The sequence below is a fragment of the Somniosus microcephalus genome, chromosome 16 (assembly GCF_052327205.1).
Source record: "Somniosus microcephalus isolate GS21.2 chromosome 16, FLI_Smic_1.0, whole genome shotgun sequence".
Classification (NCBI taxonomy): Eukaryota; Metazoa; Chordata; class Chondrichthyes; order Squaliformes; family Somniosidae; genus Somniosus; species Somniosus microcephalus.
In genome coordinates this window covers 93902364-93924223 of record NC_141002.1, presented here as the reverse complement: position 1 = coordinate 93924223, position 21860 = coordinate 93902364, and the positions used below count along the sequence as shown (strand labels likewise).

The 21860-nt window shown below is 44.5% G+C and overlaps 1 protein-coding gene across 2 annotated transcripts in view; it reads left to right on the top strand.

The window, feature by feature from the left end:
* Window positions 1–4030: 4030 nt before the first annotated feature.
* LOC147106391 (host cell factor 1-like) overlaps window positions 4031–21860 on the top strand; it is a 91452-nt gene continuing 73622 nt past the window's right edge. For both annotated transcript variants that reach the window (XM_086009453.1, XM_086009452.1), the window contains exons 1-3: window positions 4031–4216; window positions 12176–12324; window positions 12533–12693. In XM_086009453.1, coding sequence (XP_085865579.1) covers window positions 4057–4216; window positions 12176–12324; window positions 12533–12693 — 470 coding nt within the window. In that variant the 5' untranslated portion in view covers window positions 4031–4056. The remainder of the gene's footprint in view (window positions 4217–12175; window positions 12325–12532; window positions 12694–21860) is intronic.

Sequence of the window (21860 nt, the reverse complement as noted above, 5' to 3'; positions counted from 1 at the left end):
TGATAGGATGGAAGGCAGGAGAGATTAAGAGACAAAGGGATGATGGTGCGAGGCAAAAGGAGATGGCAATGGGACAAGTTAAGAAACAAAAGATGGCTCTGGTTAACTTTATTTTGAAGACTTGTTTTCAAATCACTTGGAAAAAAGAGGAAACTCAGAGAACTCGCGACAGCCTGCTCCAAATAGCGGATTGAGAGAATCATACTGATTCATGCTGGCAGATTCTGTCCCTGCTCAGACTGCAGGCGTTACGATAGTTGGGAACTCCCTTTCGGCTTCCAGAGTGATAGGTGAGGAATTAATATCAATTGCGGCACAGACCGAAACTGCCAAGTAAAAATGTTAATGAAGGTACTCAAAAAACACAAAGGATAATTTTATATGCAAGTTTAATCCTGTGGTTGTGCAACTTGGAATTTGTACATATTTTTAAGTTTGAATCCTGAACATTTGAGTTTGTGAGTAAAGAAAAATGGCAGCTTGGTTGGTTTTTGTCACAACAAAAACTGGTGATGATTTTGGAAAACCTTTGAGGGATTTCCTTGGTTCAGTTTGTGTTTTTTTTATATTGCCTGATTTTCATAACTTCTCATAGTTGAGATTTCTTGTTTCTGTCCCTTTCATAAATACAATTTTTTTTCCATATCAGATGAAAGTATGACACAGAGAACCTGAACTGAACTGCACAGATAGGACACAGATAGTGCAATTCCTAATGTAGATAGGAGATAGATAGACACTGCGATGCCTTAAGTGCAATGGGTAGGAGACAGATAGACAGTCTGATGCCTTAAGGATAAATGATAGGACACAGATAGTGTGAAGTCTGAAGTGTAGCAAACAGGAAATGTATGTAGCGTGATAGATTGGAAATGTGGGTCGATGCCTCACACTTAATATATTACTAGCAGATCTCCCATGGCACTGTTCACAGTGATCGTACATTATTTTATAGGCACAGGAACATTAAACCATGTAGTATTCTGCTGCTAAGGTGCTGCTGTATCCTTTAAGACAACAAAGTCTATTTGCTGTTAAGTAAACAGAGGGTGAGTCCATTCAGTGTTTAATTGCTATGCAGGCTGAACTGCAGCAATTTAAATTTTTTTGGGTCTTTTTTAAAATGTGTGATTTGTAAGGTCCATTAAAAGGCTGCGTACAATCCTTATGGGTTACTTTAGAAAAAACACTGGTCTTCCTATGGATTACTATAGAAAAGAAGACAGTCTCTTAGTTAAAAAAAAGAATGGACTTGCATTTCTTTAGCGCCTTTCACAACCTCAGGACGTCTCAAAGCGCTTTACAGCCAATTAAGTGCTTTTGAAGTGTAGTCACTGTTGTAATGTAGGAAACGCGGCAGCCGATTTGCGCTCAGCAAGCTCCCACAAACAGCAATGTGATAATGACCAGATAATCTGTTTTTGTTAACAGATGGGTTACTTTAGAAAAGACACTGGTTTCCTTTAGAAATGAAGACAGAAGGTTGTGGGTTCAAGTCCCACTCCAGAGACTTGAGCACAAAAATCTAGGATGACACTCCAGTGCAGTGCTGAGGGAGAGCTGCACTGTCGGAGGTGCTGTCTTTCGCATGAAACGTTAAACTGAGACCCCGTCTGCTCTCTCAGGTGGACGGAAAAGATCCGAAGAGCAGGGGAGTTATCCCTGATGCCCTGGCCAATATTTATTCCTCAATCAACATCACTAAAAAAACAGATGATCTGGTCATTATCACATTGCTGTTTGCGGGAGCTTGCTGTGTGCAAATTGGCTGCCGCGTTTGCTACATTACAACAGTGAGCACACTTCAAAAAAGTACTTCATTGGCTGTAAAGCGCTTTGGGACGTCCGGTGGTCGTGAAACGCTCTGTATAAATGCAAGTTCTTTCTTTATTAGTCTCCTTATGGGTTACTTTAGAAAAGAAGACATTAGTCTCCTTATGGGTTTACATAGGATATACAGCACTGAAACAGGCCATTCAGCCCAACCAGTCCATGCCGGCGTTTATGCTCCACTCGAGCCTCCTCCTGTCTTTCCTCATCTAACTCTGCCTGAAAGGGTGGCAGAGGCAGAGACCCTCATCACATTTAAAAAGTACTTGGATATGTACTTGAAGTGCCATAACCTACAAGGCTACGGACTAAGTGCTGGAAAGTGGGATTAGGCTGGATAGCTCTGTCGGCCGGCACAGACAGGATGGGACGAATGGCCTCCTTCTGCGCTGTAAATTTCTATGATTCTATGAGCATAACCCTCTATTCCCTTCTCCCTCATATGCTTATCTAACCATCCCTTAAATGCATTTATACTATTTGCTTCAACCACTCCCTGTGGTAGCGAGTTCCACATTCTCCCTGCTCTCTGGGTGAAGAAGTTCCTTCTGAATTCACTATTTGATTTCTGAATCCCCCCATTTCATTGCTGAATTCCCCCTATTTGATCGCTGAATCCCCCTATTTGATTGCTGAATTCCCTTATTTGATTGCTTATCTAGTCTCCCCTTAAATGCCTCTATACTATTCGCCTCAACCACTCCCTGTAGTAGCGAGTTCCACATTCTCGCCACTCTCTGGGTAAAGAAGTTTCTTCTGAATTCTTTGGAAAAGACATTAGTTTCATTATGGTCTTTCCTTCTTTAAGACGCTTCTTAAAACCTGACAAAGGGTCACTGACCTGAAACATTAACTCTGTTTCTCTCTCTACAGATGCTGCCTGACCTGCTGAGTATTGCCAGCATTTTCTGTTTTTATTTCAGATTTCCAGCATCTGCAGTATTTTGCTTTTGTCTTACCAGCTACCTCTTTGACCAAACTATTGGTCACCTGCCCTAATTTCTCCTTATGTGGCTCAGTGTCAACTTTTTTGTCTTTGAATACACCTGTGAAGCGCCTTGTGATGCTTTATTACATTAAAGGCGCTATATAAATACAAGTTGTTGTTGTTGTTATTATGGGTTAATTGAGAAAAGGTTCTGTAGAAGGGTTTCGACCCGAAACGCTGACTCTACTTCTCTCTCCACGGATGTTGCCTGGCCTGCTGAGTTTTTCCAGCATTTTCTGTTGTTAATTCGGATTTCCAGCATCTGCAGTATTTTTGCTTTTGAGAAAAGGAGACATTGGTCTCATTATGGGTCACTCGAGAAAAGGAGACATTGGTCTCATTATGGGTCATTCGAGGAAAGGAGACATTGGTCTCATTATGGGTCACTCGAGAAAAGGAGACATTGGTCTCATTATGGGTTACTCGAGAAAATGAGACATTAGTCTCCTTATAAAATTCTAACAGGACTAGACAGACTAGATGCAGGAAGGATGTTCCCGATGGTGGGGGAGTTAATTGAGAAAAGGAGACATTGGTCTCATTATGGGTCACTCAAGAAAAGGAGACATTGGTCTCATTATGGGTCCCAGACCTGAAACGTTAACTGTCAAAACATCAGTTCTGATGAAGGGTCCCTGACCTGAAACGTTAACTCTGTTTCTCTCTCCACGGATGCTGCCTGGCCTGCTGAGTATGCGGAACTTGCTACCACAGGGAGTGGTTGAGGCGAATAGTATATATATAGTATAGAATAGTACAGAGGCATTTAGGGGAGACTAGATAAGCAATCAAATAGGGGGATTCAGCGATCAAATAGGGGGAATTCAGCAATGAAATGGGGGGATTCAGAAATCAAATAGTGAATTCAGAAGGAACTTCTTCACCCAGAGTATTTCCAGCATTTTCTGTTGTTCTTTTTGACACGTTAACTGTTTCTCTCTGCACAGATGTTGCCTGGCCTGCTGAGTATTTCCAGCATTTTTCTGTTTTTATTTCAGATTTCCAGCATCTGTAGTATTTTTGCTTTTGAGAAAAGGAGACATTGATCTCATTATGGGTTACAGGAGACATTGGTCTCCTTGTGCCTGCTCTGAGACAGAGAGTCGCACAGAGTGGGTGGGCCCAGCCTCTGCTCTCTGGCCCTGCTCCTTGTGTTTACTGATCCGGGTGCCTGGCCGTGTGGGGGAGGGGAGGGAGGCGGGGCCGGCCGCGGGGCACTCTGGGGAGGGTGTAGTAAGATGGCGGCTCCCTCTCCCAAATGGAGACGGGTAACCGGAGCCACCGGACCGGTGCCGCGGCCTCGGCACGGCCACCGCGTCGTGGCGATCAAAGAGCTCATGATCATCTTCGGCGGCGGCAACGAGGGGATCGTCGACGAGCTGCACGTCTACAACACAGGTGTGGGGGGAGAGAGACAGAGACACACACACAAAAAAAACCAGCGGGAAGGCGCCATTCCTGCCAGCGTCCAAGATGGCGGCCGATGGCGATTGGCGCCGAGCGGCGGCGGCGGAGTTTTTGAAAATAAATTTTTTCTTATTTTTAAAAAAATACCGAGCGACCCGTTGAGTGAGCCCAGGCCACGGGTTTTAGTGCCAGCTCCGGCCGCTGTCAGTGCCAATTTACCGGGGCCGAGGTTTTTGTGTGTGTGAGTGAGTGAGTGAGGGGGGCGGGGAGGGAGGAGACGGTGTTGCCGGCATCGGGATAAAGGGAGAGGAGAGGGTTAAACCGGCGGCCCTCGGGGAGGAGGAGGAGGAAAGCTGACTGACTGCCTGCTACTGCCGGCCGAGTCGTTGTCACACACACACACCGGGACGGCCTTCGGTAGCGGCGCTGGAATCAAAGCGGGAGCGCTCCGCTGACAGGGCCTGAGGGGGCGGGGCAGGCCGGGCCGGCGCTGGTTTGACGGGTGTCGGGGGGACACAGGGACGAGGAATCCGCGCGTTTCTGAAGGAAAATAACGGGCGACTCCCGTTACCCCGAGGGGCCCTCCCCTTCCCGTGTTTGTGTTGACACTGGGCGGAGCCGCGCCGTCCCCGGGTCACAAGAGGCGGAGCCGCGGCCCTCCTGCAGCCACCGACCTGCAGGGGGCGACCGCGCTGCCCCGCCCTTTGTTTACATTGAAGAGCTGAGCCCAGTGATCACTTTTCCCCCTACCCACTTGTCTTTTCACCTTCATACTCTATCACTCAGCTATTGCTCAGCAATCAAATGGGGGGATTCAGTGATCATAGAAACATAGAAGATAGGAGCAGGAGTAGGCCATTCGGCCCCTCGAACCTGCTCCGACATTCAATGAGATCATGGCTGATCATCCAAATTCAGTACCTTGTCCCTGCCTTCTCCCCATATCCCTTGATCCCTTTAGCCTTAAGAAATATACCTAACTCCTTCTTGAATATATTTAATGAATTGGCCTCAACTGCCTTCTGTGGTAGAGAATTCACACAGGTTCACCACTCTCTGGGTGAAGAAATTCCTCCTCATCTCTGTCCTAAATGAGGGGATTCAGCGATCAAATGAGGGGGGGATTCAGCGATCAGATGGGATGGGGGATTTAGCGATCAGATGGGGGGGAAGATTCAGCGATCAAATGGGGGGGGGGGATTGCGCGATCAAATGTGGGGATGCTCAAAAGGCCAGAATAGGCCTTTAAATACAAGTGATGTTACCCCCCTCTCCTCCCCATTTGCCACCCATCGCTCCAAAATTTATACCTCATTTCAGCAGCAAGACATGAAAATACCCCTCTCTCCTCCTTTAAGATGCTCCTTAAAACCTACTGCCTTTGACCAAGCCTTTGGTCCCCTGGCCTGATGTCTCCTTATGTGGCTCGGAGTCAAATTTTGTTTGATGCTCCTGCGAAGCCCTTGGGAAACTTTACTATGTTGAAGGTGCTATTTAAATGCAAGTTGTTGTTGTAGTTATGTGGGTGGGGTGGGGGTAACTCAAAATAATAATGCCTGCTTTGTTTTGATTTGCAGCAATTTATAGGTATGTTTGTACTGGTTGTTGACCGAGAAGAGTGTGTGTGTGTGTTTACAACAATGTCACGATTCAGTTTTTTTTTAATGCGAGCCGCACCATATTCTGGGTCTGTTTCGCTCGTTCCTTGTTTACATTTTTTTTGATGTGCTTTAAAAGCTGCTGTTTGGAGCTAATCCAGGAACTGACATTTTGTGTAGGGCTCCCCCTGCTGTGAACTTCTGCTGCTTCATGAATGAGAATTGCTGCCCATGACCCTCTCCTATTCTGACGCTATGGGGAGGTAGAAACTCCCGATCTCAAATCAAGAAGCGTTCTCGCAGAAGCCCTGTTTTTGCCTTGTCTCTAACTTGCAGTTTTGAAGCAGAAAACGAGGCACTGAAGGGTGATGGAAAGAGAGCATTAGGATTACAGGAACAAAAACAGAAGATGCTGCAAACACATAGTAGACCAGTCAACATCTGTAGACAGAAAAAGACAAGTTAACGCTGACTGATCTGCAGGCGCTATGTGCCCAGAATTGTCTATTTTTGGTTCAGATTTGCAGCATTTGCTTTTTCTTTGTTGCTTTTCAATACGAATACAGATTTTTTGCTTTTATAACATTTAGGGTTATGTGACAATTTAATTTGTACGCACTCCCTTTTAAATTCAGAATTACTGTGTCGGCTTATTTTGTACCAGCTCTCGTCAATGAGTTGTAACAAAAATTACATTTAATCATAATCATAATAATAATCAACTTTATTGTCATTGTTAGTGCACAAGTGCAGTACAACGAAATGTAGGCTTGCGGCTCCCGAGAGTGTACATTTAGATTAAGACATTTAAACATTCAACATTCATTTGGCTTGTAATACATTAACATAAACATAACCATAATAAAGTGCATTGGCAGGTGTGCAGGCTTTAGAGTTTATTTGTGGAGTTCAGTAGGATGACAGCCCTGGGAAAGAAGCTGTTCCTAAATCTGGTCGTACGGGTGCGAATGCATCTGTAGCGTCTCCCAGATGGCAGGAGGGCGAACAGACTGTGGCTGGGGTGGGTAGGGTCTTTGATGATGGTCCGTGACCTCCGTAAACAGCGTTTCTGGTATATGTGCTCTATGGTCGGTAGCCGGGTGCCGGTAATGCGTTGGGCAGTTTTGACTACCCGTTGCAGGGCTTTCCGGTCATAGTAGCTACAGCTGCCATACCATACTGTGATACAGTTCGTCAGGATGCTCTCTATTGTGCAGCGGTAAAAGTTAGAGAGGATCAGGGGTGACAGGTTACATCCCTTCAGCCTCCTTAGGAAATATAGGCGCTGCTGGGCCTTCTTCACCAAAGAGGAGGTATCAATCATAGAATAGTATAGCACAGAAGGAGGCTCTGTGCCGGCTCTTTCGAAGAGCAACCCAGTTAGTCCCACTCCCCTGCTCTTTTCCCCATATCCCTGCAATTTTTTCTTTTTCAAATATTTACCCAATTTGGCTACTATTAGAGAGAAGTAGCGGTAGGGATTGTGGATGCATTGGTGATTATTTTCCAAAACTCCCTGGACCCAGGAAAGGTCCCGGCAGATTGGAAAACTGCTAATGTAACACCCTTATTTAAGAAGGGAAGTAGACAAAAAGCTGGAAACTATAGACCAGTTAGCCTAACATCTGTGGTTGGTAAAATGTTGGAGTCTATTATTAAGGAAACAGTAACAGAGCATTTGGATAAACATAATTTAATAGGACAGAGTCAGTATGGTTTTATGAAGGTTTGACAAATTTGCTCGAATTCTTTGAGGACGTAACATACAGGGTGGATAAAGGGGAACCAGTGGATGTAGTGTATTTGGACTTCCAAAAGGCATTTGACAAGGTGCCACACAAAAGATTACTGATCAAGATAAAAAATCACAAGATTGGGGGTAATATACTGGCATGGGTGGAAGATTGGCTATCTAACAGAAAACAAAGAGTTGGGATAAATGGTTCGTTCTCGGGCTGGCAATCAGTAACTAGTGGTGTTCCGCAGGGGTCAGTGCTGGGACCCCAACTCTTTACAATCTATATTAACGATTTGGAGGAGGGGACCGAGTGCAACATATCCAAGTTTGCCGACGATACAAAGATGGGAGGAAAAGCAGTGAGTGAGGAGGACATAAAAAACCTGCAAAAGGACATAGACAGGCTAGGTGAGTGGGCGGAGATTTGGCAGATGGAATATAATATTGGAAAGTGTGAGGTGATGCACTTTGGCAGAAAAAATCAAAGAGCAAGTTATTATCTAAATGGAGAGAAACTGCAAAGTGTTACAGTACAAAGGGATCTGGGGGTCCTGGTGCATGAAACGCAAAAAGTTAGTATGCAGGTGATCAGGAAGGCCAATGGAATCTTGGCTTTTATTGCAAGGGGGATGGAGTATAAAAATAGGGAAGTCTTGCTGCAGTTATACAGGGTATTGGTGAGGCCACACCTGGAATACTGCGTGCAGTTTTGGTTTCCATATTTAAGAAAAGATACACTTGCTCTGGAGGCGGTTCAGAGAAGGTTCACTCGGTTGATTCCGGAGATGAGGGGGTTGACGTATGAGGAAAGGTTGAGTAGGCTGGGCCTCTACTCATTGGAGTTCAGAAGAATGAGAGGTGATCTTATTGCAACATGTAAGATTGTGAGGGGGATTGATCGGGTGGATGCGGTGAGGATGTTTCCACTGATGGGTGAGCCTAGAACTAGGGGGCATAATCTTAGAATAAGGGGCTGCCCTTTCAAAACTGAGATGAGGAGAAACTTCTTTACTCAGAGGGTGGTAAATCTATGGAATTTGCTGCCCCAGAGAGCTGTGGAAGCTGCAACATTAAATAAATTTAAAACGGAGATAGACAGTTTCCTAGCAGATAAGGGAATTAGGGGTTCCGGGGAGAGGGCAGGGAAGTGGACGTGAGTCTAGGTTCGGATCAGCCATGATCCTATTGAATGGCGGAGCAGGCCCGAGGGGCCGTATGGCCTACTCCTGCTCCTACTTCTTACGTTATTGATTCTGTATCCACCGCCCTATCAAGCAGCGCATTCCAAATCCAAACCACTCGTTGCGTTTAAAAAAAAGTTTTTCCTCACGTCGCCTCTGGTTCTTTTGCCAATCACCTTAAATCTGTGCCCTCTGGTTATGGACCCTTTATTGGAAACAGTTTCTCTAAATCCTTCATAATTTTAAACACCTCTATCAAATCTCCTCTTAGCCTTCTCTGTTCCAAGGAGAAGATTGATTATAGAAACATAGAGGATAGGAGCAGGAGTAGGCCATTCGGCCCCTTGAGCCTGCTCCGCCATTTAATGAGATCATGGCTGATCATCCAAATTTAGTGCCCTGTCCCTGCTTTCTCCCCATATCCCTTGATCCCTTTAGCCGTAAGAAATATATCCAACTCCTTCTTGAATATATTTAATGAATTGGCCTCCACTGCCTTCTGTGGCTCTCTACCACCTTTTTTGAATAGTGTTATATGTACAAATATAACTAGTGGATTGATTATGTACAAACAAGAACATTAACTTCAAGTAGGAAAGAAAAAAGAAAGTGTTTGAGCTTAAGTGTTGCACTTGAATGAAGTTCCTATGTTGAATTTCTGTATCTAATGTATAGTTAATTACTTTTAAACATTTCATTTGGAAATCTTACTTTTAAAAACACAAAAATATTACAATTTTGTTTTCCCAGAATTCGCAACAGTAAAAAGAAATCTCTCCTGTTTTCATCCCCTCAATCTGGTTAGACCAAAGACACTGACTTGGTTCTGTGGATACTGGTAACTCCCCAGCACCTTGCTCAATGGCCATTCTTAATTTGTGAGTCTAGCCAGTGAATGTTGGCAGGCTGAAGGGCAGCATAAGTGAGCTTCATCCTCTTCTCGCCCTTTGCATATAGACGGGTCACTGGAAGTCCATTCGGCGTGGTTGAAGGAAATGTTTGTACAGCAGTGATTTGGTTCCTATGCACTTACTTGCAAAGGGAGCGAGCATTGTCTGGAGAAGCGCAGCCAGGGCTGGCCAATCAGCAATTGGGACTTGTTACGAAGCATTGGAAACATAGAAACATAACATAGAAGATAGGAGCAGGAGTAGGTCATTCGGCCCCTCGAGCCTGCTCTGCCATTCAATGAGATCATGGCTGATCATCCAAATTCAGTACCCTGTCCCTGCCTTCTCCACATATCCCTTGATCCCTTTAGCCTTAAGAAATATATCCAACTCCTTGAATATATTTAATGAACTGGCCTCCACCGCCCTCTGTGGCAGAGAATTCCACAGGTTCACCACTCTCTGGGTGAAGAAATTCCTCCTCATTTCAGTCCTAAATGGCTTATCCCTTATCCTTAGACTATGACCCCTGGTTCTGGACTCCCCGGCCATCCGAAACATCCTTCCTGCATCTAGTCTGTCCAGGCCTGACAGAATTTTATAGGTTTCGATGCGATCCCCTCTCAATCTTCTAAACTCCAGTGAGTATAAGCCCAATCGACCCAATCTCTCCTCATACGTCATTCCTGCCATCCCAGGTAGTCTTGTCTACCAAATCCGCTTCAAAAAGCAAAACTGCACCGTTTTTACATTGCAATGATCAGTTTTTTTAGGTGGTTAGTGCTATTGTTTTGTACTAATGCAGCTGATTGCAATTTTATATAGCCAACATTTAGTAACTATTAATGTTATTGTGTAGTGAACAGATCATGTTATAAATTGGGGTCTTCAAAATGTAAAGACTGTATTCTGCATTAGGAGAGTTTCTAGGAGAGAGTTTGAATATGGAAAGCCTTTAGTGTGCATTTTCAATTGGCATATGCCTGCTCCAAATGCATTTTGTTGTGTTGTCTTACAAAAGTATATAGAGCACCAGAAAAATGCTAAATGGAGATTTGATTTGGACATCTTTTAATGGGGAAGGCAAGAATGGTAAATAACCATTTTCCTACAAAAAAAATCACCCTTATTTTACACTGTCACTTTCTTTTAAAATGTCTGAGCAATTGCAAAGCACTCTCATTCAATTTGATGACATTTATTGTGGGGTGGCTCTTTGTATGTATAGCACTCTTGCCGGATGTATCGCAGCATGTAGCACTCTGCTAAGAACCTGTGCATCAGTTGTTGAACCATTGTGAAATGAAACAAAAAAAAGTCGGAGAAACAGGCAGCCAGGCTGAACGGAGGGGAGAAAGCCAGAAACTGACCAGGGCTGAATGAAGGAGAAAACCTGAAATTGATCAGGGTAAAGGATGACGAGGGATTAAATATAAAATGACCATCCTGAAAGAGAATCTTTAGAAAAAAGCTTGGAAAGAAATGTTTTAAAATGGAGTATTGTGCTGTCATTTTTCAATGATTCACCCAAACCAGCAAGCTGGAAATGACTTTTTAAATTTCCAGTGCATGCAATTAAAAAAAAAAGTCAGCTGTGAAGAGAGATGCTCCCAAGTGCATCAGCCTATTCTAAATTTGTTTGTGCTTTGCATGTTGCGAGTAGTTATTTTGTGAAGCATTTGAAGGTAACATTCTGTTTACCAAATGGTGTGTGTGTGTATATGTTTGTCCATATATGTATGCGCGTGTGTGTGTATGTATAACAACACTTTGAAAATATTTGATGCATTTAATATATAATCTAATTTCATAAAAATTGTAGAATTAATTATTTGTAAAGGAGAAAGCATGTGTTGCAAAGGTACTATGCTCAGAGTGGAAACTACAGAACAGGGTGGGCACAGATCAATACGCAGTCGGCAGTGAGTGGTTCATAATGCAGGGCACAGTGTTGGGTCCCTTTAAGCTGTTAAGAGATGTAGGAGGGGTATCGATTTATTTTCACTTTTGAAGATGATGTACTTTTTGCTACATTCAATGTTGTCTATTTATATACATTTCATAAAGTGTATCACAATTACAAAAAAAGTAACGTATTATTATAACAATATATACTATTGTAATGTTGGTGGTATTTTCAGGCCAGTCTTTTGACATGTACACCAGGAAATGCTTGCCTCCAACAAGTAAATTCATTGTAGGCCCTTTTAAGACAACAATAAACATGTCCGTGATGCAGTAAAGGTCTAAATGTTTGGTTTCTGAAGCCAAGCTCAATGTAAGTTTCCTATTGAAAGTATGGCACAGCTTGCTTCAAATATTTGTCGCAACTAATGTAACTTTAAAGAGCTGTCATATTGCAAGTTCACCAGTTTAATGATGAGTATGTTAACATCCTTAGAAATAAAAATATTAAACGATGGAATTTGTACTTGGGGCTCACTGTGAAAAGTTGGTATTTATTTGTTCCATAATGCGGTTCTGTACAGCTCCTTGAGCCCCTATTCTTCTTTGCCTTTTATTTTGTGAATATTTCATTACAGCCACAAACCAGTGGTTCATCCCTGCAGTTAGGGGGGATATCCCACCAGGCTGTGCAGCCTATGGCTTCATCTGTGATGGCACCAGGATTCTGGTCTTTGGAGGTATGGTGGAATATGGAAAATATAGCAACGATCTGTATGAACTGCAGGTGAGCAATAGTTCCAACTGCTTAATTCAGAAGATAATTTATTTCTGTGGTATTAAAATGCCACCATGACTTCTCAGAGCCTTAATTTTAGTTAGTTCAGAGTTTGCTCCTGAGCTTCTCAGCTGCTACTGTGATAAACCGGGTGCGTTCTGTTCTCCAATGTATTCTTCTATTTACCTAATTGTAAAAATTCGATTGTTTGTTACAGGCGAGCCGATGGGAGTGGAAGAAACTAAAACCAAAACCTCCCAAAAATGGTCCGCAGCCCTGTCCCCGCCTTGGTCACACCTTGTGTCTGGTTGGTAATAAGTGCTATTTATTTGGTGGCCTGGCTAATGACAGTGAAGACCCAAAGAATAATATTCCAAGGTATTCCTCTTCTGTGTTTCTAATATTAATTTGTGTTGTAATACTACATAGTACTGTTCTTTGGGTAAGTAAAGCATTGACTGTTGCATTATTACTGTGTTTCATATGGATTTTACTGTGAATTTTCAGCAGGCCACCGGTTAAGGATAAGCCACTGTCATTTCTGGAATTCAACATCCTCTAAATCCCTCTATGGAGTGACTTGTGACTCACTCTCTATTCATTTATAAAATGGTTAAAGTCAACTCTCGCTGCGTGATGGTGCAAGTTGTAAATATGCAACGAGATGGGAACTGATGGGGCTCATTTTATTTTACATAAATGTGGTTTTCATGGACCACTTATTATATAGCACAACCAGAAGCAGGCTTTTGGATTACTTCATGACAAAATATGATATAGGTCGAATCATAAAATCAAGTTTAGCAGTTTTGTAAGCTCTGACTGTGCTAGTCTGAAATAGCCTGAATCCATCACTTTCTTAACAACTTGCTCCTTTAATGTAGTAGGTGTCTCGAGATGCTTCACAGGCGAAAAAGGAGGCGGGGGATGGGCACCAAGCAAGTAGGAGAAAAAATTGGGATGGATGACTGAACACAAGGTTGAAAAGATAGTTTCTGAGAAGGCCTTTGAAAGTGGGGATGTCCTATGGTGGAAGGGTTCAGAGAGGGAGTTCCAGAGTTCAGGGCCAAGACGGCTAAAGGCTGCACCGCTGATGGTGGAGCAGAGGGAATGGGGAGTCAGAAGGTCACAGAGGACGTGTTGGGCCATGGCTTGGAGAAGGTTGATGGGTTAGGTGGAGCAAGGCAGGGGAGGGATTTGTAAGTGAAGATGAGCATTTTGAATTCAATGCATTGGGTGGGTGGGGGGCAATGTAAATTGGCATGGACAAGGATTATAGATGAATAACAACAACAACAATTTGTATTTATATAGCGCCTTTAACGTAGTAAAACGTCCCAAGGCGCTGCACAGGAGTATTTTAAGACAAAAAATTTGACACCGAGCCACATAAGGATAAATTAGGGCAGGTGACCAAAAGCCTGGTCAAAGAGGTAGGTTTTAAGGAGCGTCTTAAAGGAGGAAAGAGAGGTAGCGAGGCAGAGAGGTTTAGGCAGGGAATTCCAGAGCTTAGGGCCCAGGCAACTGAAGGCACGGCCTCCAAAAGTGGAGCGATTATAATTGGGGATCCTCAAGAGGGCAGAATTAGAGGAGTGCAGATATCTCGGAGGGGGGGGGGGTGGGGTTTGCTGAGGGAGATTACAGAGATAGGAAGAGGCAAGGCCATGGAGGGATTTGAAAACAAGGATGAGAATTTTGAAATCGAGACGCTGCTTAACCGGGAGCCAATGTAGGTCAGCGAGCACAGGGGTGATGGGCGAACGGGACTGGGTGCGAGTTAGGACACGGGCAGCCGAGTTTTGGATGACCTCAAGTTTGCGTAGGGTGGAATGTGGGAGGCCAGCCAGGAGTGCGTTGGAATAGTCAAGTCTAGAGGTAACAGAGGCATGGATGAGGGTTTCAGCAGCAGGTGAGCTGAGGCAAAGGTGGAGACGGACGATGTTACGGAGATGGAAGTAGGCGGTCTTTGTTATGCTGCGGATATGTGGTCGGCAGCTCATTTCAGGGTCAAATATGACACCAAGGTTGCGAACAGTGTGGTTCAGCCTCAGACAGATGTTCGGGAGAGGGATGGAGTCAGTGGCTAGGGAACGGAGTTTGTGGCGGGGACCGAAAACAATGGCTTCGGTTTTCCCAATATTTAATTAGAAAAAATGTTTGCTCATCCAGAACTGTGTGTTGGACAAGCAGTCTGACAATTTAGAGACTGTGGAGAGGTCTGGAGAAGAAGTAGTGCGGTAGAGCTGGGTGTTGTCAGCGTACATGTGGAAACTGATGCTGTGTTTTCGGATGAGGTTGCCAAGGGGCAACATACAGATGAGAAATAGGAGGGGGCCAAGGATAAATCCTTAGGGGACACCAGAGGTGTGGGAGCGGGAAGAGAAACTGTTGCAGGTGATTCTCTGGTTACGATTAGATAGATAAGAATGGAACCAGGCGAGTGCAGTCTCACCCAGCTGGACGACGGTGGAGAGGCGTTGGAGAAGGATGGAGTGGTCAACCGTGTCAAAGGCTGTAGACAAGTCAAGAAGGATGAGGAGGGATAGTTTACCTTTGTCACAGTCACTGTGGCAAGGGCGGAAACCTGATTGGAGGGATTCAAACATGGAGTTGCAGGAAAGATGGGCACAGATTTGGGAGGCAACAACACATTCAAGGACTTTGGAGAGGAAAGGGAGGTTGGAGATGGGGCGGTAGTTTGCACGGATGGAGGGATCAAGGTTTGTTTTTTTGAGGAGAGGGGTGATTACGGCAGATTTGAGGGAGAGCGAGACAGTACCTGAGGAGAGGGAACCGTTAACAATATCAGCTAACATGGGAGCCAGAAAAGGAAGTTGGGTGGTCAGCAGTTTGGTGGGAATAGGGTCGAGGGAGCAGGAGATGGATCTAATAGACAAGATGAGCACAGAGAGGTCATGAAGGGAGATCGGCGAGAAACTGGAGAAAAATGTGAGTTCAGGGCTAGGGCAGGAGAGAACCTTAGAGGAAGTTTGGCCCAGTGGGCTAGGGCAAGGGAAGTGGCAGAGGCAGCTGAACAGATGGTCTCAATCTTAAAGACCAAAGAAGTCCATGAGCTCCTCACATTTGTTATCGGAGGTGAGGGTGAACGGGTGTTTATGCAGCATAGGATGTGCTCAGTGGACTTTTGGACTAATTGGAGTTTATATACATTGGGGCTCAGGATCCTGGCTTGGCAAGCTGCTTTCATTGTTTTCGTGCATATACTGTACTTGGATAAAATCCATAATCTATCTCTTAGAGTGGCTTAGTAAAATTAAAAGCCGCTAGTATAAATAGCAAACCAATTCAATATGTGACTATTCAGCTTTTTTTTCAGGCTCTGTGTGCCAAATTTTGATCTGAAAAAGCAAATGGCAAATATAGAAATAGCATGTTTTACAATTGATAGTATACATGATAAGTCCCTAATGTGCTATTAATTTAATTCTGTTGAAAATCCTGCTATTAACAAATGTCATGAGGTTTGAAGTTTTAAATGTGTTTTTTTTAAACAAAGTTTTTTAAGCTTGCATGCATTTGGTGCGATCATCCTTATTAATATTAGATTTTAATGTAGCCTCTATAATATTGCACACCAGCAACTAGTAACTACCTTTGGACTACCACAAAGATAAGTGGATGTGGCCAATAACAAGTCATTATAGTGTGAATCATGCTTGATGTGCAACGTCCTGGATTGAAATAATTCAGTACTTGATCAGAATTTTTTTTTTTGTTTACACTTGTAAATCTGAAAGATGCCCTTGCTGTAGAATGAAAACATTTGTCAATCCAGGTTTGGCATCAAGCAGTCCCTGGCACTGGGCAGGAGCAATGCACCTGAAATGTGCTGTGCCTGTCCAGGCTGAGGTATGTCTGAATTTCCTGTCCTGGGTCATTAGCTTGGACTGGGGGTACCCTCAGCACAGGTCTGCCCCCTGGCGGCACTTAGCGCCAGAAAACTGAGGAGGAAGTTGAAGCACTGCTGGAGAGCAGTAGGTAGAAGGCACAAAAGCCCAGGAAAACCTGTAAATTTAAAAACAAAAAGGCCCACTTATCCTTGGGCCTATTTTGATCCTATTGCCAGCCCCTCTAAGAACGTAGGAGTATGCCATTCGGCCCATCAAGCCTGCTCCGCCATTCAATAAGATCATGGCTGATCTTCTAACTCAACTCCACCTTCCCACACTATGCCCATATCCCTTGATTCCCTTAGTGGACGTAGTGTATTTAGACTTCCAAAAGGCATTTGACAAGGTGCCACACAAAAGATTATTGCTCAAGATAAAAAATCATGGGATTGGGGGTAATATTCTGGCGTGGGTGGAGGATTGGCTCTCTAACAGAAAGCAGAGAGTTGGGATAAATGGTTCGTTCTCAGATTGGCAACCAGTAACTAGTGGTGTTCCGCAGGGGTCAGTGCTGGGTCCCCAACTTTTTACAATCTATATTAACGATTTGGAGGAGGGGACCGAGTGTAACATATCAAAGTTTGCAGATGATACAAAGATGGGACAGAAAGTAGTGAGTGAGGAGGACATAAAAAACCTGCAAAGGGACATAGACAGGCTAAGTAAGTGGGCAGAGATTTGGCAGATGGAATACAATACTGGAAAGTGTGAGGTTATGCACTTTGGCAGGAAAAATCATAGAGCAAGTTATTATCTTAATGGCAAGAAACTGGAAAGTACTGTAGTACAAAGGGATCTGGGGGTCCTGGTGCACGAAACTCAAAAAGTTAGTATGCAGGTGCAGCAAGTGATCAAGAAGGCCAATGGAATGTTGGCTTTTATTGCTAGGGGGATGGAATATAAAAACAGGGAGGTATTGCTGCAGTTGTACAAGGTATTGGTGAGACCGCACCTGGAATACTGCATACAGTTTTGGTGTCCATACTTAAGAAAAGACATACTTGCTCTCGAGTCAGTACAAAGAAGGTTCACTCGGTTAATCCCGGGGATGAGGGGGTGGTCATATGAGGAGAGGTTGAGTAGATTGGGACTCTACTCATTGGAGTTCAGAAGAATGAGAGGCGATCTTATTGAAACATATAAGATTGTGAAGGGGCTTGATCGGGTGGATGCGGTGAGGATGTTCCCAATGAAGGGTGAAACTAGAACTAGGGGGCATAATCTTAAAATAAGGGGCTGCTCTTTCAAAACTGAGATGAGAAACTTCTTCACTCAGAGGGTGGTGGGTTTGTGGAATTTGCTGCCCCAGAAAGCTGTGGAAGCTACATCATTAAATAAATTTAAAACAGAAATAGATAGTTTCCTAGAAGTAAAGGGAATTAAGGGTTACGGGGAGCGGGCAGGAAATTGGACATGAGTCTAGGTTCGGAATGGCCATGGCCCTGTGGATAGTGGAGCGGGCCCAGGGGCCGTGTAGCCTGGTTCTGCTCCTACTGTGTTCTAATTCTGTGTTAGATTTCAGGAGATGGTTTTATTCCTGTTCCTGGCTGGGGTGGAGATCGCCTTTACAGAAGGTAAGTACTGTAGAAAATATAGGGACAGAGTGATCTCCTGGAAGAATTTCGATCGCCTAGATGGGTCAGAGAGAAATTTCCCAGATTTTTTTCTCCCAAATTGGCCATTGGGTCTATATCTGGTTTTTCGCCTCTCCCGGGAGATCACATGGGTTCAGGTGGATGCAGAGTGATAGAAGATTTGAGGTTAGGATCAGATCAGCCATGATCTTATTGAATGGTGGCGCGGGCTCGAGGGGCCGATTGGCCTACTCCTGCTCCTATTTCTTATGTATCCAAAAATCTATCGATCTCTGTCTTGATTATACTCAACGACTGAGCATCCACAGCCCTCTAGGGTAGAGAATTCCAAAAATTCACTCTAAATTGAGGAAGTCCCAGTGCAAGCCTGCAGTGCTGGCTTTGTGGGGTGCCACTGCATCTGGGTGCCCAGGGCCACAGGAAGAAGAAATTGAGGTGGGAATGCTCCCGTGCCATCTCATTTGTACCAGTGTGATGGGCAGGCTCAGATCTGCCTGCTGGTGGAGCCCCGGAAATCCCGGCGTCATGTAAAGGGGCCGGAGACCTGGTGCAATGCCTTTTGCACCTGGGTGCTGGGCGTTGCCTGGGAGGCAAGGGTCAGGAAAATTGGCCCCTGTGTTTGCTCAATGTGGTGTTCATACTCTTCCCCATAAGAACTTAACAAATTTACCTAACCCCACAGAGCTTGTGCACAGGTTGGTCTGTGGATAGGGATTCCCAATTGTGTGCCGGGGTACAGCTAAAAACCACACAGCTTACTTTAGACATTGACTTGCAAGGGGTATCTGGAGCCTAGTGGGGAAAAATCGTAGGCCCAGTGACAGATCTTATCCCTCCAGTTCTGGTTACCTACATAACAATGACAGCAGTTCAAAGCAACACATGGTACGTGAAGCACTTTGGGATGGCTCGATTGATGTAATAAGGTGTTGTATAAATAGTCTTTCTTTCTAATGAACCAGACTGGCTGGTCAGTCATCAACAGTGCCCAGGTGTACTGCGGGACCTGCCTGTCTGCCTCAGTTATTAGATTAGCAAGTCTGCCACAGAGGGTCGACTGTTCCAATCTTCCATTGGCAGGCATGTCATTTTGGAGCCAACTTGACCTCAAAAGAGACCCCGCCTCTACAGACCAACCATCCTTATGCCTCTTCTGAGTCAGGTTGCTAATTTGTCCCAAACTCTGGGCAGTTTTGTGTAATAGATCTGCCTAGTAGGTTGATGCAGTTCAAAATGATTTCATTTAGGGTCCTTACAGCTGGCGGATAGGGAAGACTTTCATCCCCGCAGTCTGGGCTAGCTTTTTACCTCAAGTCTGAGGTGTAAGGCAGTGTGTCAAGCATGGTCCCTGCTTCATTGTGTCTTCTTAAAAATCTGTGCAGACAGTCGCTATGCCTGTGATTGTCTAATTATGGCTTTACTTGCAGCTTCATTAAACAGACATTGTCTAGATTGTACATTTTACACACCTCTCAGAGATTTTGTTAGCTTTCTTCTTGATAAATGTCACTCTCTTGGGGAACGTTACTTAAAGGGTTGACGGTGGCTAGGCAATGGCAAACATTTAAAGATCGCATGGATGAACTACAGAATTTGTTCATCCCTGTTTGGCATAAAAAGAAAACAAAAAATGTGACTCAACCGTGGCTCTGCTGAGCTTCACACCTGTGGTAAACCACTGTTTGTATTCCTGTTTGTCCTGTTTGTATTCCACTGTGTACATGCCTGGACATGCCTCGGCTGACTCCTCCCACAGGTCCTAGTATAAAGGTGACTGCTCCCCAGCCCTTGGTATCCTGGACCGGTCGACCACTCGAGGCAGACCTCCATTCTGTTGTTAATAAAAGCCTTTAGTTACTCTTCTAACTCTCAGTCTTTTATGAGTAATTGATAGCGCATCAACACCCCACATGTGTTATGTTACCAAGACCATTTATCTTCAGCTAGCTCTGCAGTATTATCTGCCTCATCCCTACCTCACTCCCACCACTGCAGAAATCCTCACTTACATCTTTGTCGTCTCCAAACCTCCTACTCCAACGCTCTCCTTTGCTAATCTTTCTAGCTTCACAAACATTGGCTCATCCAGAACTCCAGTGCCTGCATCCTACCCTATACAAAGTGTTGGCCAATTCTTTGTACTCGCTGATCTCCACTGATACCCTGTCCCCCATATTTAAGAAAAGATATACTTGCTCTCGAGGCGGTTCAGAGAAGGTTCACTCGGTTGATTCCGGCGATGAGGGGGTTGACGTATGAGGAAAGGTTGAGTAGGTTGGGCCTCTGCTCATTGGAGTTCAGAAGAATGAGAGGCGATCTTATCGAAACATATAAGATTGTGAGGGGGCTTGATCGGGTGGATGCGGTGAGGACGTTTCCACTGATGGGTGAGACTAGAACTAGGGGGCATAATCTTAGAATAAGGGGCTGCCCTTTCAAAACTGAGATGAGGAGAAACTCCTTCACTCAGAGGGTAGTAAATCTATGGAATTTGCTACCCCAGAGAGCTGTGGAAGCTGCAACATTAAATACATTTAAAATGGAGATAGACATTTTCCTAGCAGATAAGGGAATTGGGGGTTACGGGGAGAGGGCAGGGAAGTGGATGTGAGTCTAGATTCAGATCAGCCATGATCCTATTGAATGGCGGAGCAGGCCCGAGGGGCCGTATGGCCTACTCCTGCTCCTACTACTTATGTTCATATATGTTCATCACATTGTCCTCTCTCCCACTACCTTTCCTGTCCCTTCCCCCAGCCTCTAACCTGCTCTACCACAAACCTCTAATCCTTCTCTGCCTTCTTATTAGCAACCTCTAACCCTGCACTATCTTCCCCTCTTTCCCCCCCCTCCCCTGGCCTTGAACTCTGTTTGACCTTCTTCCCCTCCCCCTGCCCCCCCAACCCTCTAAACCCTGCTGTTTGTTCCCCTTCCCTAGGCTCTAACCTCTAACCCTGTTCTGCCTTGTCTCCCATAGCATTTCACTCAACCTGCCCTTTCCCCACTGGCCTCCAGCATCACAGTCCTCTCTCGGCCCTGGTCCATTTATTCCCCCCCACCCTCGAATCATGCTTCACCTGAAAACTACAGGTGTTCTTGACTTCCTGTGCACAGCACTACAGGAGATCAATGAGTAATATGTTAAAAACCTTACATCTGCGTGCCCTCCATTGGCGGGAGGGTATAAATGCTGCAGGACTGGTGGGTATAAATGCTGCAGGACAAGTGGTTTCCATTATAAATGAGGACATATGAATTTATAATGGAAATCTAACAATTAAAGACCGAATGTATGATTTTGAAATGGGGACTGAATTACATCTGCATCTGGTCCAATTATTCCTCACTCTTTAATCCCATTTCATCTGAAGAATAAAGTGTGGTAAATGTGGCCAATACAGGAAACTTTGTGATATCCCGCACCGACGGGACCGAGCTGTTGCCGATCTATCAAAACTGCCGGACATACCAGCGTTAATGTTGAAGCATACGGAGGTTTTCATCTCCGTATCTGACAACAAACACTGTTGCTTAGCAACAGCTTCTAAACAGTCGGCCTGTACCTTGGAAGCGTCTCTGTAGCTTAGCAACAGCTTCAGAGAGACTTTCCAGAGCCTGACTGTTGAAAACAAAGCCACGAGAAGAAAAAAAACCTAACAAAACGGCTCCTGATTTCTGCCGGTAGATCGAGGTTTCCGGATATACAACCTCTGGATAAACCAAAGTCTCCTGTACATGGTTTGTGGAAAGAATAGGCTTGATGAGTCAAATGGTTACATTGTGTTATGTTTCGAGAATGTAAGACGTGAATAAGGCAATTCTCCATCAGATGTGATAAATCTATTAAAAACTTCTATCAACTTCAGTATCAAGTTCGGTTAAAGTAACATGAGGGACAAAGTGAAGCTTTATTTATTGCTTCTGGTACCTGACTTGCTTTCTTTGCCTGGCTGATGGTTGAAGTGCTGCCATTGATGTAGGGGGGGCAGACAATCCATTTTGAAACTTATTTTGGATGCAAGTCAGTGGTTTTCTCGAT